We start from the raw sequence: 16182 nt of genomic DNA, 5'->3' as shown, positions 1-16182 counted from the left end.
CCCTCCCGCAGCGGTAAGGTTCGGTTATCCGGGCGGCGGCACGGTCCCGGGCATGGCGGCTCTCGCCCCGGCCGTTTACGTATGTGGTGGGACCCGCTCGTGACCTCGAGTGGGTTTCCTTGCTTCGCTCGGACGTCTAAACAGATATCCCCGCCACGTGAATCGCACGCTGCCGACGATGCGCTTGCTATCCTTACAAATACCCAAGTTGACGCCGTTTGATACCAGGATCAATGGCTGTTCATTCCGACTCCGCTGCGGCCAGGCCGAATCGTTGTTGAACTATATTAAATGGTCTGGTTTGGGATCAAAGCGAAACAAAATACATAAACAAAGCACAACCCGTGGAACTGCTCACGTTCGTCCTTCCGCTTCCGCCTCCTTCGTCCTCTCGCCGCCAACGACCGCCACCGCAGCCCTTACGCGGTCGAAGACCCCATCGTAACCCTAACTACGTCGACAAAACCACCGGATCCACGAACCCTGCCGCTGCATAACCAGCCCTCAGACCTTAATTCCTTGATTCCATCCAGAAGAGGCGAAGAAATGGTGCTGATCACCCTGGTTCGCGACTACATAGGGCGGATGCTGCAGGACATCCCTGGCATGAAGGTCCTCATCCTCGATTCTAGCACGGTACGTCTTACTTGGATGCTATCCCCTTCTTGATTGCATCCTTTGAGCAGCATATCTCTACGGACCCGTGTTCTTTGATAAATCGTTGATCTGGTATTCATCGTTCGGATCTCTGTTTTTGGCGCCGCCCTGGATCCATGATCATGGCGTCACAGCACCTTCGTTTACATCAACTGATTTTGTTTTGTTTTGTTTTGTTTTTTTAATCGACGCAATATCCTGAAATTTGATGTCTGAAAATGGCGGAATTGTTAGGCGAGCTATCTTCTAAAATTTGTCGGATATTGCATAATCGCTCCAATCAAAGTTATTCAGCTTAGAAATTGACAAATAGGGATTCCATCTCGCTATTGTTAGAGCTTAAGGGTGGCACTGATTCTTAGGATTATTATTAAAAAAAATTGGCAGATCGTATAGCGATCTATATAGACGCTGGTAGTTGGGAAAGCTCTTCTGCTTTCTCCACAAAACTCAGTGTTTTTCCTTGATCTTTTCAGATACGCAGTGTTCAAAAAAGCTTATAGAACATTTTGCTTGTTGTGTCTCCGTTTAAGGGCAAAATTCAGTACCATCTCTTGTGAGAGTTTCATGAGCAACAATCCCAGAAATTTGTTTGTAGTTGAAGTGATTTCAGTTATTCCATGAAATCTGAACATTGTACAGATCACTAGCCATCAGTCATAGCTAAATATGACTGTTTGCATCTGTTTCATATTTTGACCTGATCGGAATTTGGAGCTGTTCTGTCCCCTGCTCTTAGAGAAAAGTGGCACATTGAAATTAATTGCAGGATTTGAGAAGTTGTATTTTTTTTTATAGCAATGTTTCAGAACCACACTTATGGTGCACAACTTGCAGGTCAGCATTGTGAGTGTTGCTTATAGTCAATCGGAGCTTCTTAAGAAGGAGGTCTTTTTGGTGGAACTTGTTGATTCCATGTCAAAGGAAACAATGACCCACCTAAAAGCTGTTTACTTTCTTCGCCCAACATCAGAGAATATTCAAAAGTTACGGCGTCAATTGGCTAATCCCCGATTTGGAGAATATCACTTGTGTATGCTTTGTGGACTTTTTAATAAATTTCTTAATTTAAAATCTGTGTTCTAAAAGGTTAGTAGCTTTGTCTTTGTGTAGTTTTTTCCAATATCCTGAAGATTACCCAGATTCAAGTACTTGCTGACTCAGATGAACAAGAAGTCGTCCATCAAGTGCAGGTAATTTGCATTTACTTGCCATCAAGTTAATTAAATTTTTGTTCTATTTTTTTTCAAGCTACTTATACCTATAATTTATGCTGAAGTCTTTTCCTGTCATAATGGTATTAATTTTGACCTCACAGGAGTTTTTTGCTGACTTTTGTGCTATTGATCCTTACCATTTCACTTTAAACATGCAAATGAATCACATATACATGCTCCCAGCGGTGGTGGACCCTCCAAGTTCACATAGCTTTTGTGATCGAGCAGTTGATGGCATTGCTGCGGTTTTCTTAGCACTTAAACGCCGTCCTGTTATTCGGTATCAACGGGCCTCAGATATTGCCAAAAGGATAGCACAAGAGTCTGCTGTGAGTAAATACCATTAGTCATACATTAATTTGCATGATATGGCTTCTTTGTTGTCATTGGTAGTTTTGCTCTTTTCCCCAGTGCCTTCTGACGTTAGCTATAATTTAATGTTATCATATTCACATGGAACTTGTTTTTAACTCCTACTATTGTCATGCTGCAGAAGCTTATGTACGAGCAGGAAAGTGGTCTGTTTGATTTCAGGCGTACAGAATTCTCCCCGTTGTTGCTTGTGATTGATAGGAGGGATGATCCTGTTACACCGTTACTAAACCAATGGACTTATCAAGTAAATTTGACATAAGTGGAACCCAAGTTTCTGCTACTATCCTTATTATCTAAATTATTAAATCAGAATTCTCTATACACACTTAACAGGCAATGGTACATGAGCTGATTGGAATTGAAGATAATAAAGTAGATCTGAGAAACACTCCAAAAGTTTCCAAAGATCAGCAGGTTGCTGTAATTTTATAACCTATTTTGCTATCATTGATTTGACCTCAATATTTCAAAATCTATTACATGTGCTGTTGGTCTGACACAGGAGGTGGTGCTGTCATCAGAACAAGATAGCTTCTTTAAATCTAACATGTACGAGAATTTTGGAGATCTTGGAATGAATATCAAGACAATGGTGGATGAATTTCAACAAATTACGAATAGTAATCAGAACATCCAGACGATAGGTACTGACCGGGGTTTGCTATTGCTATCTCTAATTAGCATGACAAGTAATAGAGCTTACCAATTGTACTTTTGGACATTTCCTCTTGTAGAGGATATGATGAAATTTGTGAACAACTACCCTGAGTACAGAAAGATGCAAGGAAATGTTTCAAAGCATGTGACAATGGTTACAGAAATGAGCAGAATTGTTGAAGAGAGGAAGCTCATGATAGTTTCACAAACAGAACAAGAGCTTGCATGTAATGGTGGACAAGTGGCAGCTTTTGAGGTATTCCACAAGTCACATATCCATACACTTTTAATACCTTGACGCTATAACTAGTAAGATGGCATCCATCTAATTCTTCAAGTATATAATTTGGATGATCAGCTTTCTGTTCAAAGAAGATTAAAAAAATTGCTTAAGGATATCTCTGTGACATTTTGTATGTGGCGGCAAATTTGTTTGCATAACGTGTTAACATTATACACATAAGAAGTTTTAAGGACTAGAGGTTTCATTAGTTAAAATTTCAGATGTGATGCATTTGTAAGTGATATGCCAACATGTCATCATAGGTCTGGCCAACTCCTAGCCCTATTTAGACATTTTCAATCCTTCATCTCTAAAGTTGTGTGTACCTAAGCCTATTTGATCCCATCTCTAATTTTGGTTTGTTGTTTTAATTGATATACAAATAATATGCGGAAAAGCGCATTTGCGGGTGGAGGGAGAGAGACTGTGGGGGAAGTTTTATTGGCTAAGTCTCATCGTTAGCCCCATTAATGCTTTTGTGATATCATATGATTGAAAATAAGTAGTAAGATGTCATCATGCTTTTACCAGGCTGATAATCATCTGGATGGATTTCAAGAGGTAGAAGGTTCAGTCCCTCATCTTGGCACTTTGTATTCAATCTTATTGTTTGTTCCTCCCCCTCCTCCTGTGCAGGACCAAATCATGCCAGGTGGCACCAGTACAAAAAAGGGTATAGAAAATAGTTTACAGAAGTATATCGGGAGAAAAGAGCAAGCATTGTTTGTCATATAACTCTTCCAAATACTGCTACCATTGAAGTAAATATTAGATCATATTGCTTAATGTTAGTTTATGATTGTCAGGCCCAACACAATAGTTTCAGTCTAGCTGTTGTTTCTTCAATATCTGAGATAGTGGTTTCTACCATTTTGCAGGCTGTCACCAAACTTCTGAATGATGAAACTATTTCTGATGTTGATCGTTTGCGGCTAGTAATGCTATATGCCTTGCGCTATGAGAAGGAGAGTCCGGTTCAGTTGATGCAGCTTTTTAACAAACTAGCTTCTCATTCTGCTAAGTATAAGCCTGGGGTAACTTGACCAAACAAATTTCCTGTTCTGCATTAGGCTTTAATAGTCATCTATTTCCTACATTGTTTTTTTATTCTTAATTTGTATTATTTTTAATTAAAAAATTGTATTTCTTTTGACTTTGCAGTATCGCTAAGTCCTTACAGAATGAATTGTCATGGTTTTACTTGTAGCCTGCCAATGCCACTTCATTTTTCCTTTGTTGTCATTAATGGTTTAGAAGAAAGTTTGTGTACATTAATTAGATAGATGTTTTTCTTTCACCAAAGTCAAGTTTTCGGTATTGTGTTTGATTGTCAGTGATAAATCCTTTTCACACAGATGTGGTTCTTGTATCACTGACAGATCATGCCAATTGCTTTTTGTCATTATTTTTTTAAATATCATGCAACAAAATCTTCTCAAGTAAAATATAGTTCTATTTTGAGTACTGATCAAATCTTAAGCACTTCTTTGAAACTAGTGCTCTGATCTCATCTGTATAGGTGTGATTGTTTTAGATGCTGAGTTGCATGACTGCAGCTGGAAGAGGATACTTTTGTTTTCCCTACTTAATTCTCTGCCTTTGATGGTCATGCATCCTTCTGGAATTTGAATCAGCCTGCAAGTGTTTTAGTCTCTCTATAGTTTCAACTAATATTGAGTATGGAAATACATATGCTTTTGATGCCCATCATGGACATAATTGTGATTTATTAATCTTATTTATTATCATGGCCTACAGCTTGTCCAGTTCCTCCTCAAGCAAGCAGGCATCGATAAACGAACTGGAGATCTATATGGCAATCGTGATCTCTTAAACATTGCTCGTAATATGGCTCGTGGACTTAAGGTATGCAGCAACATTATCTCTTGCCACATCTAGGACATTTTAATATGGAATTTATGTTGAGACAGGGTGTTGAGAACGTCTACACCCAACACCAACCACTTCTGTTTCAAACAATGGAAAGCATCATCAAGGGGCGACTACGAGATGTTGACTATCCATTTATTGGAAATCACTTTCAACAGGGGAGGTTTGTTATCATGGACACTTTTTTTCTTTTGAAAGATAAATAGTTCTCCAAGAACAAAGCTCTATCATGACTATTAACTGTGTTTACCTTTCTTTCCAAAGCTCTATCATGACTACTTAATCTTATTTTAATCAACAAAGCTCTAGAATGTTGATTAAAATGTCCTAGGCATTTGGCCATAATGGTCATTATTTTTTATATCTGGGTTATTACAATGGCATACTAAAAATTATATATATATATATATATATATATATATATATATATATATATATATATATATATATATATATATGTATGTATATATATGTATGTATGTATGTACCCTACAGATTGACTGAGGCCTACTGTTAAATTAAAGCCAGCTTTTTATGTAGGTTTCCATTCCTTTGGAGTAGTGACTTGCAAAATCCTCAAAATCTCAAGTTTAGGGTATATATACATTGACTGAGGCCTACTGTTAAATTAAAGCCAGCTTTTTATGTAGGCTTCCATTCCTTTGGAGTAGTGACTTCTAAAATCCTCAAAATCTCAAGTTTGTGGTACTTGATGTGTTGTTTGATTCTCCCTTTGCTTTGTTCTCTCATCTTGTGTTTGTACTCTTCTCGGATGTATGGATGTGGATGGTCTCCAGCTTTTATGTAGGTTTCCATTCCTTTGGAGTAGTGACTTGTAAAATCCTCAAAATCTCTCGTTTGTGGTACTTATGTAATTATTGTGTATTTTGTCAGGTGATGGATTGACATGGTATTTCTAGAAGCTATTCAATAACATTACAAACTAAAATCCCATGTGCAATGTTTATAATTATGTTATGATGTGACTTAATTCCAGACCTCTAATCAGTCCAGTACATAGCCAGGCCTATTTGACCCTGGCTATCTTTACCACTAAAAGGGCTAAATATGGTTTGGCTGAGAATGATTTAGCTTGACAAGCTTGTTGCAGCCTTCTAATGCATCACTCTGGCAAAATTATCCCAAAGTCTACACATTATGAGTGATTCCTAGCTTGGTGCGGAAATTCCTCGGGAAAGGGTATTCCTTTGTGGTTTTGCTGAAGGACATTTATGCAGCTGTGTAAATATGGTCAGCTTAATCCTAATCGAATAGAACAGAAGAAACTGGTTGTCAATACTTTCCTAATCAATTTAGGAAACGAGATAATTGACTGAACCTCCTCACCAACTTCTAGCAGTAATAGGATATCCTTTCCTGTGTTTCTGGTTGTTTCAAACTTATTTTTTAAAAGTTTAATTAGTGACTTCCCAATATGAGTATAATAAACTATCAATATACAATTTTTGTGAGTTCTGAGTGCCTTTTTAGGTAGTTTAAATGGATGATGATTTCAGTGGGTAATGAGATTAACTTCCCCCCACCACTATATATATGTATGAGAAGATTGTTAGCCTGAGGTTTCATGGCTCGATATTCTCTTTTTTTTATGCAATAAATTTGGTTAATTTAGTAGTTTAATCCTTAGTTGTAGCTTGGTAGGTCCTTTTTGCTCTTTGAACTGGGTAAATGCTTGTTGCATGAGTTACTTCTAGCAAAACAAAATTGCTCTTTTTTTCAGGTTTCCTTTATAATAGCACGTTGGTACTTGCATTAAGTTAAATTGATGCAACTTCTGAATTGAGCACCTATAGAAAAATAGTGTTTTTTCCAACTACTGTTAAAGATTGCTTTCTTTTTAAAGATTGGATTATTTATTTTGCTTATGTGATGCAGACCTCAGGATGTAGTGATATTTATTGTTGGAGGGACAACATATGAGGAGGCGCGGACTGTGGCTTTGCATAATGCTGCAAATTCTGGAACACGTTTCATACTTGGAGGCTCTGTGGTTCTCAACTCTAAGCGGTAAGTTAATTGCATTGGTTTCTAGCTGAATTTTATTCTTACTATGTACTTTCTTCTGGTTTGTTCGAGTTTGTTTGCTAGTTGACATTTCTTATCATGCCACAAGCTGTTAATTTCTCAAACATGAATAGATTTACGGAGTATCATGCATATAAGTGTTTACCATTTTGTATTTATATGGAGATTTTATGGTCAGACATTATGCCATTTTTTGTGTTGATCATAGCTATGGTGTATACAACATGAATGCTAATGATATGAAACTATGCCTGATTAAACCTAGAGCGCAGCGGAAAATGGCATGCATTAGGAGTTATACAAACCTTGCATTACTAATTTCATCACTAGAAAACACAAGCAACTTACATGACCCATTCAGAATTAGTAATTTGCTTAGCAATGTTTCTTCATGTTGTACAGAAACAATGATCCACAAAATGTCTTTTGGAAAATGCAGGTTCCTAAAAGACCTGGAAGAGGCACAAAGGATATCACGCACAAGCAATGCTGTGTAAACCAGAAATATTGGTATTGAACGCTAAGAGACAACTACCGATCCAATATGCATTAGATAAGAGGTAGAAATGGGGGGCTGATTAATTGTAATTTGGTCAGCATGGGGAGCTTCTTGTGAACATTGCTTATGCCCGTGCATGGTTATTGGGTTGCAACTGGCAAAAAGCTTCCGGCAACCTGTGCACCGGATTGGAGGTGAAAAATCTGATATTGAGTTAGGTCAGCTTGAAGAGGAGCTTGGGTGTCCCGTCTGCATCTCTCTCTCTCTCTCTCTCTGTCTTTTTATTCTTGCACCCTACGGTTATTGGTGGGACTGAAGAGATACTGTAGCAGAAACAAGTCTTGCTTTCACTACTGTAGTCTTATTTTGGTCATTTAGTTGATATATGAGAATGTTGTTTACTACAAATGTGTTTCGGAGTTCATTTTCGAAGCTTAGGACAAAATACGTGAGATAATTGTTATGTCGTTGGCTCTGTAAAATCATTAGCGATTCGATAGCCCGCAAATTTCTCCAAGCGCGACAATATATGTGCTCGAATGCCTGCAGCCTCACCTGAACTCTTTACGTTGCTCTTGATTAGTGATGCACGCCAAATTATAATGCCGGATTTGGTATTAAGATTTACCTTCCCCGTGCATCGCTTGGAACAGGGCCAGACATGCCATACGATTTCATTTAGATCGGTTTGAAGGTGAACGAGCTTCAGCTGAATGCCCATCAACGGACCAAATTATTTCATTGCGAAACCAGATAGTATATTTATTTGGATGGCTCCTGCGGTGCCAAGCACCAAATTACAGTATCATGGACGGACATCAGTGTGTACCATATCAAAATGCTTAGAATCATGTCTAGCAATTCTTTTTTCCTTCTTTTAAAGAAACAAGAACAGGAAAAGTAATTAGTTGACTGCTCAGCAAGAATCCCACACCGTGGCATACTTGTATCGGAAATCAGCTGCAGACTGGTTTCATCAGCTATCCGCTGAATCATCAAACAATACTCGTGTCATTGCATATTCAATCAAATCAGACGATAACTGCAACATCGGTTCCTGAAGGGTAGGTTCCACCTTCGGATGTCCCATTGTAATGCTATAGATCAGCTGGTTTAACGTTTGGACTGCTGCTTCTTGTCATGAAGGATTCACCACAACCACATTGCCCCTTCGAGTTGGGATTGATAAATATGAACTCTGACCTGCAAGCAGTAATCAAGTATTTAAGATCTCAAAATGTCACCATGTAAATTGATGCAAATTATAAATGAAAAGCGTCCTGATTTTGTCAAGTAAAACCTACTTGAGTGCGTCATCAACAAAATCCATCTTTGTTCCAATCACATGCATAAGAGCTTTTGGATCAACGAGTATCTTGACACCCTTATCCTCCACGAGCTCATCAAATCTACCTTTCTCATCTGCAAATCAGAACGTATCACATCAACCATTGAGCAAGCACAATTCAAATAAAGACACTTCCAATCAGTAAAATAGAGTATGCTATGAAGATGAAGCCTATATAATACCGTTATTTGGATATTCCACTGCAATATGACCAAAATAATCTAAAATGAGAGCTCAGATATCTCCCACCAAATACAGCCTTGTCCTTGTTAATAGTAGCAAGGGTAAAAAAAACACAGAATTTAACTTCTGTGATAGTACAGAAGACTACACTAAGGCTCTAATTGTAACTCAAGTATTAGGAGACTAATATACGAACTCCATGATAAATAATTTTAGACAAGTAAACATTATGAGGAAATAAATGGAAGGAGGAAAACATCTAGAATTTACTAACTAAAGAGTCAATTAACGACTACGTCAAGGCTCTTATGATAACAGAACCACCAACAGGCTAATCTAAAAGCCTACTAGCAGATGCTTGATGGTTTTTATATAGCCTTAGAAGAACTAAAATCAACAAGAAAAGACAAGTCCAAGTGAAAGTTGCAATTGTCAGGACATGCTGGTTTCATACTTGATATTCTACCATACATGTCAAGAATGGTAGATTTTGGTTGGTTTGCAAACTGCTTTTTAACTTAATAATCCAACAAAATATTTGTGTTTTCTTCACTTAGGTATGCAGTCTCTCCATGATTGTTTCAGGTTCTCTATAAAAATGAAAGTTTACTTTTGATAATTCTACATGCGTGACTTTGGAATAAAGATACCTGTGACAATTATAAAGCCCAAAATGTTCTACATCTGTATGGAGCGTCTTCAACAACAGTTAAGACAAAGGAAGCTGTATCATCCAACACACGAGGTAAAAGCAACACAGCAAACTGAAACAAATATCTAAACCAACAGAAACAATCCAATAAAAGATTCTACATAAAGGAATTTCTAAGGAAACTAAAACCAAAAATTAATAACACCATTAGAAAGCTCAAAGCAGATAGCAAATAACCGGTCCACAAAAGGGCAAAGACAGAGACAGAGACAGAGACAGAGAGAAGAATACAAATTGGAGAACCGTCAAATAATAAAGGTGGATTTTGCAGTCTCTATTAATCAAAATAACAAAAATCGAATCTTTTAATCGTTTTTGGAGAAAAGCCAGCAGACGTTAATTGGAGGGGAAAGGAGAGCAAACCAGCATAGTTGAGGTTGTAGGATAAACCATTGCAACCCCGGGCCTTGACGCCAAGACGAAGATAAAGCCTCTGACGGAGGTTGAGCAGGTGGCGTATCCTCGCAGCCGCAGCATCGGTTAGCGTCAGAGCCTGCTTGCGGGAGGCAGGGCCGACCTTCTCCGCCACCGCCTTCAGTGCCGAGGAAGCCATCGCTCTTCTTTCCTACCGATGAGGGCTTCCCTACCAACACGAGGGGATCGAGGGCTTCTGTTTAGTCGTCGATCTATTCCTCTGCCGATGATGGATTCGACAAACATCACGAGCGAAACAATATTTTCACACTTCAACAAAGAAACGCACCAATTGCTTCGAAGAACAAGCCGAAGCCCGTGATCTTTACCGCACCAGGTCGGGTTTTCTATCGAATTCCAACAAGTTAGAATCAATTTCGATGGCGACGAGTCCAAAAGAAAAAATAAAGTAACCAATCAATAGGTTTCCAAGTATCAGGGTAGAGAAAAGAGCGAATCCATCTACGAAACGAAGGACACACCTGTGGATTTCGATGGACGGGGGCGAACCGAAGGCCGACGATGCCGTTGTGTCTTCTCTCCCTTGTTGATTTATCGGGTGGTGTTATATCGAGGACGTCTAACTTCGCCACCTGGTAATACGTGTCGGGGCGCGTGGCATGTAATAATTGGGCGATCAGCATCTTTGGTGTCTGGGAGCGGAGGTCTGAATAATCTGGAAGCTCCCAATGGGGACTCCGGGGGAACCAATTTAGCATACCAATCCCTCAGAATTCATCGGAACCATCGAATCCATATCAATCTGTGTCCGATGTCATGAATGGATAGGATGGGTGGCTGCGGTGGTGGGTTGATGAGTCGTGTAAGCGGCATGACAACGTCTCCGCCCTTCCCTACTTTTCCAGCATGTGCGAAACACGTGCATATCTCTAGTATAAATGCGCAATCTCCGACTTTCTACCGTGCCCGTCAGATATCTCCAACCGCAAAGAGCATTGATCGACTCAATATTCCGCTTCTTTCTCTGTCGCCCCACAGAGGCTTTCCCCAGACCACCGATAGCCACCCCATCCTCCCATTTCCTCCCTGAGATCCCTACCAACGCTCGCTCCCCCAGTCTCCCTGTCCGAAATCTCCAGTCCCAAGAGCATTGATCGTCTCAAGATAGCGCTTCTTCCTCCCTCGTCCGTCAGAGGCTTTCCGCAGATCACCGATAGCCACCTCGACTGGGGCGGGGCAACGGGGTTTCAAGATTCCACTAAGGTGGTGGAGAGGAACCCGAATGAGGTTGATCCTTTCAGGTGAATTTTTCTTGATCTTGTTTGTTCGCTTTTCTTCCTTTGATACCTTGAATGACGGAAGTGACGAGTTCTTGAATTATTTGATGAGATCTGGGATGACACTGCTATGATTTAGTCGAGCGTGCTACTTTTCTTGGAGTTGTGCTTGTTTATTCTTCTATAATTCCCCGATCCGAAAACCCGAACCCCAAAGTTGAGCGATCATCTCAATGACGCCCTCAGAAGATTGCGTTTGAGGTCGATCGTCAAGGATGGTAGCCATGATCGCGAGATATTGAATCGCTTCAGGGAGCTGCAAAGCGGCGGCACCTATAGATAGGGTTTGATCCTTCCGGATGAATTTGTTCTCGATCATCTTTGTTCCTTGCTTTCCTTTCATACTGAAACGAGTTCTTGAATTATGTGATGATTAGGAGACTGCCACCATCAAAATTTGGCCGAGCATGCTAGTATTCTTGGAGTTCTTTCTTCTTCGTCGTCATCGTTTTCTTGTATTCAGTTCCTTCCGGGAACAACAACCCAGATCATGTGTGGGTGTATAAGATGTGTCGCATTGTTGCTTTTGCGGAAACCTAACTGTCTAATACGACTCTCAACCAAAAGCTCGCCGAGTTTCACATCATTTTTTTTTCTTTTCATTTATAACCAATTTTTTAACACTGGGAAGAATCTAGAAATTCTGGTATTCATTTTTATGCTGCCTAGATTGAGATAGTGGATGATGTTCTTTGGTGGAACATCGAGTCCAGAGACTAAGGTGAGGTCAGCTGTGCTTTGTAAGGTTTTTTTTGTCTCTCGTCTTATTCTCTAGAAATTTCGTCACTGACACGTTCCATTCTTGATGGGTCTCAGTTGATTGAGACTAAGCGAACTGCCGAGGGGTTCATTATTCTCTTATATGACATGGTGGTCCGATATAGTTGTATCTGTTTCCTTGTCGACTAACAGATATCGTTTGCTGTATAGATATACTGCTGGATTTCGGCATATGACTGTACGAGTACTTGATTTGTAAAGTTCATATATTTCCAAGCTATTCAACTTCTTTATGTTCTGTAGTTATAACCTATTTGCTACATTAGATGTCAAAAAATCTGACCTATGCATGCCTTGTTAAATGTGTTTAGTTGGTCTTATGAGCCATGGAACTTGTGTGTGTGTGTGTGTATACACACGCACACGCACAAAAGCTTTAGGAAAAGTCTTTCTCTAGCTGCTATTAGAGGAATGTTTGAAAAATAGTGCATTTTAATTGGAATAGGCTGTCTGTAGCAAGAGTTGCATGACAAAATTTGCAAGTTTTGCTTACAATTAGTTAAGATGCAGTATAATAATATAACATGACTGGTCTTATTAGTTTGCTTGTTTCAGCTGATCATGTTTGTTATCAAATGATACTACTACTATATTCCTGCTCCTAGCTTTTTTTTAAGTTTAATTTATTTCCTTGATGTCCACAAAAATTTTTAAAACATGATTATTATTCTATCAAATACCTTCCGACTCTCTTCATGCTGAAAATTGATGAGCATGTCTGAGCTCTGAGGTGCAAGTCTTATCTCCTATCTCTTATGGGTCATCCCCTGAATCAGCCAATACAAATATATATATTAGTATATCATAGCTCAGATAGCTCTAATGACTGTCGCTTACTGACGTCTATACAAGTTCTGGAGTTGAATGCTGTCACTTTTGTTGCATAGCAATCTTGGATTTCTTTGGCACTCAAAGATGCTATATATATTAACATGTCTACTAATTCGATCCTTATTTTTCCATTGGAAACAACATTTGAGTTGGCATCTGAAATGAAAACTAAAGTGATTTCTTGATGCAAGTCCTTGAATAAAAATTTGCAGAAACCCATTGTCATCTTGGGTCAACCATCACAAGGTTATTGTTAAATCTATTCTGGATGTATATGCATGTTTGAATCATTTTGAATATTTAGATGTGATATTTGTGGTAGTTGCCATTTTCCTGCCTTATCAGAACTTTTAAATCATAAGTCCTTACCCCAACCCAGAGAAGTGAGATTAGGATACCATATTGTCACGGACAAAACTGTAAACGGGATGTTTGATGTAATGCTCATATATATTCGTGTCTTTTGGTTTTGTTCATGCTTTGCACAGCATGTAAAGGGTTGATAGTAGGTTTAACAGCCTCATTTTCTTTGGTTTTGGTGGTCATCCTAGGCTTGCAAACAAAGGTTGTGTCATGTAGGCACTTATGAGGATTTCGGTCTATAGTAGACCATTTTGGACCCTTTGTTGTTCGATCATTCAGAGCTTGTGAAGTCTATTTGTAATTTGCATTGGAAATGAAGTGTTTGCTGAAATGATTGCTTGTGGATCCTGAGTGAGACGTTTTCTCTAACTCGTTTTCTCTTTTGTAGGTCCTAAGAGACCATAGGAGGTTTCGGGGAGGTTGATTTTTGCGAACGAATATGTAAAGGTATCACACGACTTAGGCAAAACCAGCTAAGTGCATAACAATACGGTATCATCTTGATGATAATCGTACTGTTAAAACAGAAATTTAATTTTAATAGTTATTTCCTTGTTAAAATGCTTCTGAGCGTAAATATTTTGCTTGTACATGTTGATGCATTAGATATCAACAGTGCGGTTAATATGGTTTATGCTACTACTTGACCTATAAGAACATGACACGGTCCAGTGCCAACATTGGATTACTAGAGGGGAGATTTGGTGGATATGGACCTAAAAGCCAGCATGATAAGTGGAGCTTACAAAATTTATTTAAGTTTGAACTAAAATCAAAATGCCATTTAATTTAATTGATTAAAGATGCTGCACAAAACGAGACAGTTGGATAAGGTGCTTAAACATAAATTTATTTAAGTTTGAACCAAACAACTTAAAGCTGGTTGCTTTTTAGGAGGTGCAATGTCGCCATGAATCATAGTATCAAGGGTTTGAATCCCTCTTCATCCACAACCTTCTCAAAAGAGAAGAACCTTTCTCCTGTGGGGTTAGGAGTATTATGATCGGGTTAGCAAACAAGAAGCTATTGAACTTGTGTATGGTCTTTTTTGTCAAAACTAATGGTTTTATTTTTCTTATTTTATTACAATATACAATCATCACATACGGTGACCAAGAACGGAATCAGCATATTTGTGTTTTACACCCTTCTTTCTTATGCTTAGGCAAAATAGCAGAGAGCAAATACATTTGTTAGTAATATGGCAAATGTGTTCTGTGTTATTGATGATTGCTGACCAACCACATGCTCTTAGATGTTATTGGAGATGTTGCAGTGGTTGAATTGACCAGTGTGGAAAGTTAGTATTGGAGAAAATGGTTTCCAGTAGTGTTGAATTTCAACTTGCATGCATGCTGAAAAATGAATCTCTAGTTGAAATTATAGCTGGTTGATCAGCCTTATCTTCGCAAGTATATGTTGTTGCACAGGCAAAAGCAAATGAATTTGAAGGTGATCCTTGCAAGTTTTATGCTGAGACAAGATTCATGTTGACAAGGTTTTTTACTCCTGTTCCCATCTGCAACAAATTTGTTGTAGTTATCCATGTACTTTCAGTCATGTTGACAAGGATTTTCTGCACAATTTGTAGTTTCCTCCAGTCACTGTGGGTCTTGTCGCAATACAAGTGGCCTGACAAACTAAAGGTTGATTTTGTGTTTGGTGAGATCAGACGAGCAATATAACTCCTCTTGTCGCAATACAAGTGGCCTGACTCTAGATTTTGTGTATGGTGAGAACAGATAAGCAATAAAACACTTCTTTGCTCAAGTACATAATAAATAGTGCCTAATCTTACTAGTTGTTTCCGTATTGTAAAGGTTCATCCTCAATTGGAACTTGGGTCAGTTTGCAATTTTTTTTGTTTTCTCAGCTGCAGCTGGGAAAAAGCCGTGTCAGTATCCTGGTTTTTGCTCTGGTAATGACCCAGCGGTAATGTACCCTTAGCTCTTGTGTTTTTCTTTGTCTATTTGTCTGCCAGCCACTGACTTGCTAGTAGTATGTCTGCCAATGTTCATGGTGATTTTCTTTAAGGAACTCAATTTGCTGCCAAATAGTTGTTGATATGTTGAAATTATTTGCTTTGTTTCCAGCTCTGGTAAAAATGTGACTTACTGCTGGATTTTGCACTTGTTGTAGTTTTAGTTCTTCTACTTGTGTGGTTCTCTCTTGTTCCGATCATGAAAGAATGGCCATCGAGTTCTAGAACTAGTTGTGCTCAAGATAAACAGAACTGCTGGAGTTGATATATATCTTTCCCACATCATGAGTTGATATTTATGTATGTCAAGGTATGTATGTCAAAGATAAACGTGCTCAAGATTTATGATTTCTGCAGTATTACATATTTGTGAGCCTGTGATTGAGGTGCTTTTTTATTAGGTAGCTCAGACACGTTTCCAATCTGGGTCACAATTTCAGTCCTGCTGCTTGGGGAAACACATTGCTTTCTTAATCAGATGGTGGAAACAGATTTTAAACTCGATGATTTCGTTCTACCATTTGTCATGCCTGCACCAGACCATTTGGTGATAGGAATATATCTTCGAATCTGAGTTGAATATAGAGTGAATTCACACTGCATCATGTCTGATTGGAATTTTACATTAGGGGTGACAGCTATAGTTAG

At 38.8% G+C, this 16182-nt stretch overlaps 2 protein-coding genes and 1 long non-coding RNA gene across 8 annotated transcripts; 2 read left to right on the top strand and 1 right to left on the bottom strand.

Annotated features, from left to right (window-relative positions):
- The first annotated feature begins 225 nt into the window (after positions 1 to 225).
- LOC135625135 (vacuolar protein sorting-associated protein 45 homolog) lies at positions 226 to 8032 on the top strand. Its single transcript, XM_065129489.1, has 13 exons — positions 226 to 636; positions 1495 to 1690; positions 1771 to 1850; positions 1976 to 2203; positions 2368 to 2493; positions 2583 to 2663; positions 2752 to 2893; positions 2984 to 3162; positions 4068 to 4223; positions 4948 to 5055; positions 5121 to 5242; positions 6976 to 7107; positions 7565 to 8032. Exons 1-13 carry the CDS (start codon positions 547 to 549, stop codon positions 7620 to 7622), a joined length of 1698 nt encoding a protein of 565 aa, XP_064985561.1. The 5' UTR covers positions 226 to 546; the 3' UTR covers positions 7623 to 8032.
- Positions 8033 to 8328: 296 nt separating this feature from the next.
- On the bottom strand, positions 8329 to 10856 carry LOC103968792 (iron-sulfur assembly protein IscA-like 1, mitochondrial). Of its 4 annotated transcripts, XM_065129491.1 has the most exons (6): positions 10764 to 10856; positions 10571 to 10628; positions 10231 to 10450; positions 8929 to 9046; positions 8700 to 8827; positions 8329 to 8611 (listed from the first exon to the last, which is right to left on the bottom strand). In XM_065129491.1, the coding sequence occupies exons 3-5, from the start codon at positions 10418 to 10420 to the stop codon at positions 8722 to 8724; spliced, it is 414 nt and encodes a 137-aa protein (XP_064985563.1). In that variant the 5' UTR covers positions 10421 to 10450; positions 10571 to 10628; positions 10764 to 10856; the 3' UTR covers positions 8329 to 8611; positions 8700 to 8721. The 4 variants fall into 4 exon arrangements, with proteins under 4 accessions (XP_064985563.1, XP_009380381.2, XP_064985562.1 ...); XM_009382106.3 differs by having other exon boundaries at positions 8329 to 8827; XM_065129490.1 differs by having other exon boundaries at positions 8329 to 8827; positions 10231 to 10501; positions 10764 to 10855.
- A 141-nt stretch (positions 10857 to 10997) lies between these two features.
- On the top strand, positions 10998 to 16136 carry LOC108951539 (uncharacterized). 3 transcript variants are annotated; one of them, XR_010491913.1, is made up of 6 exons: positions 10998 to 11543; positions 13942 to 14000; positions 14984 to 15051; positions 15145 to 15485; positions 15693 to 15844; positions 15936 to 16136. It is a non-coding gene; the product is annotated as an uncharacterized LOC108951539 (long non-coding RNA). The 3 variants fall into 3 exon arrangements; XR_010491914.1 differs by lacking the exons at positions 15693 to 15844; positions 15936 to 16136 and having other exon boundaries at positions 15145 to 15285; positions 15374 to 15607; XR_010491912.1 differs by lacking the exons at positions 15693 to 15844; positions 15936 to 16136 and having other exon boundaries at positions 15145 to 15607.
- Positions 16137 to 16182: the final 46 nt, after the last annotated feature.

This window comes from Musa acuminata, chromosome BXJ2-10 (assembly GCF_036884655.1).
Source record: "Musa acuminata AAA Group cultivar baxijiao chromosome BXJ2-10, Cavendish_Baxijiao_AAA, whole genome shotgun sequence".
NCBI lineage: Eukaryota > Viridiplantae > Streptophyta > Magnoliopsida > Zingiberales > Musaceae > Musa > Musa acuminata.
This window is presented reverse-complemented; position numbering and strand designations above follow the sequence as displayed.

Excerpts from the sequence above, each read along its gene's own strand:
- LOC135625135 (XM_065129489.1), top strand. The coding sequence starts at position 547 with ATGGTGCTGATCACCCTGGTTCGCGACTACATAGGGCGGATGCTGCAG. Across the intron at positions 637-1,494 it reads TCATCCTCGATTCTAGCACG|GTCAGCATTGTGAGTGTTGC; the intron begins GTACGTCTTACT and ends CACAACTTGCAG. Across the intron at positions 4,224-4,947 it reads CTGCTAAGTATAAGCCTGGG|CTTGTCCAGTTCCTCCTCAA; the intron begins GTAACTTGACCA and ends CATGGCCTACAG.
- LOC103968792 (XM_009382106.3), bottom strand. The coding sequence starts at position 10,420 with ATGGCTTCCTCGGCACTGAAGGCGGTGGCGGAGAAGGTCGGCCCTGCC. Across the intron at positions 9,047-10,230 it reads CTACAACCTCAACTATGCTG|ATGAGAAAGGTAGATTTGAT; the intron begins GTTTGCTCTCCT and ends TCTGATTTGCAG. Across the intron at positions 8,828-8,928 it reads TTTGTTGATGACGCACTCAA|GTCAGAGTTCATATTTATCA; the intron begins GTAGGTTTTACT and ends TACTGCTTGCAG.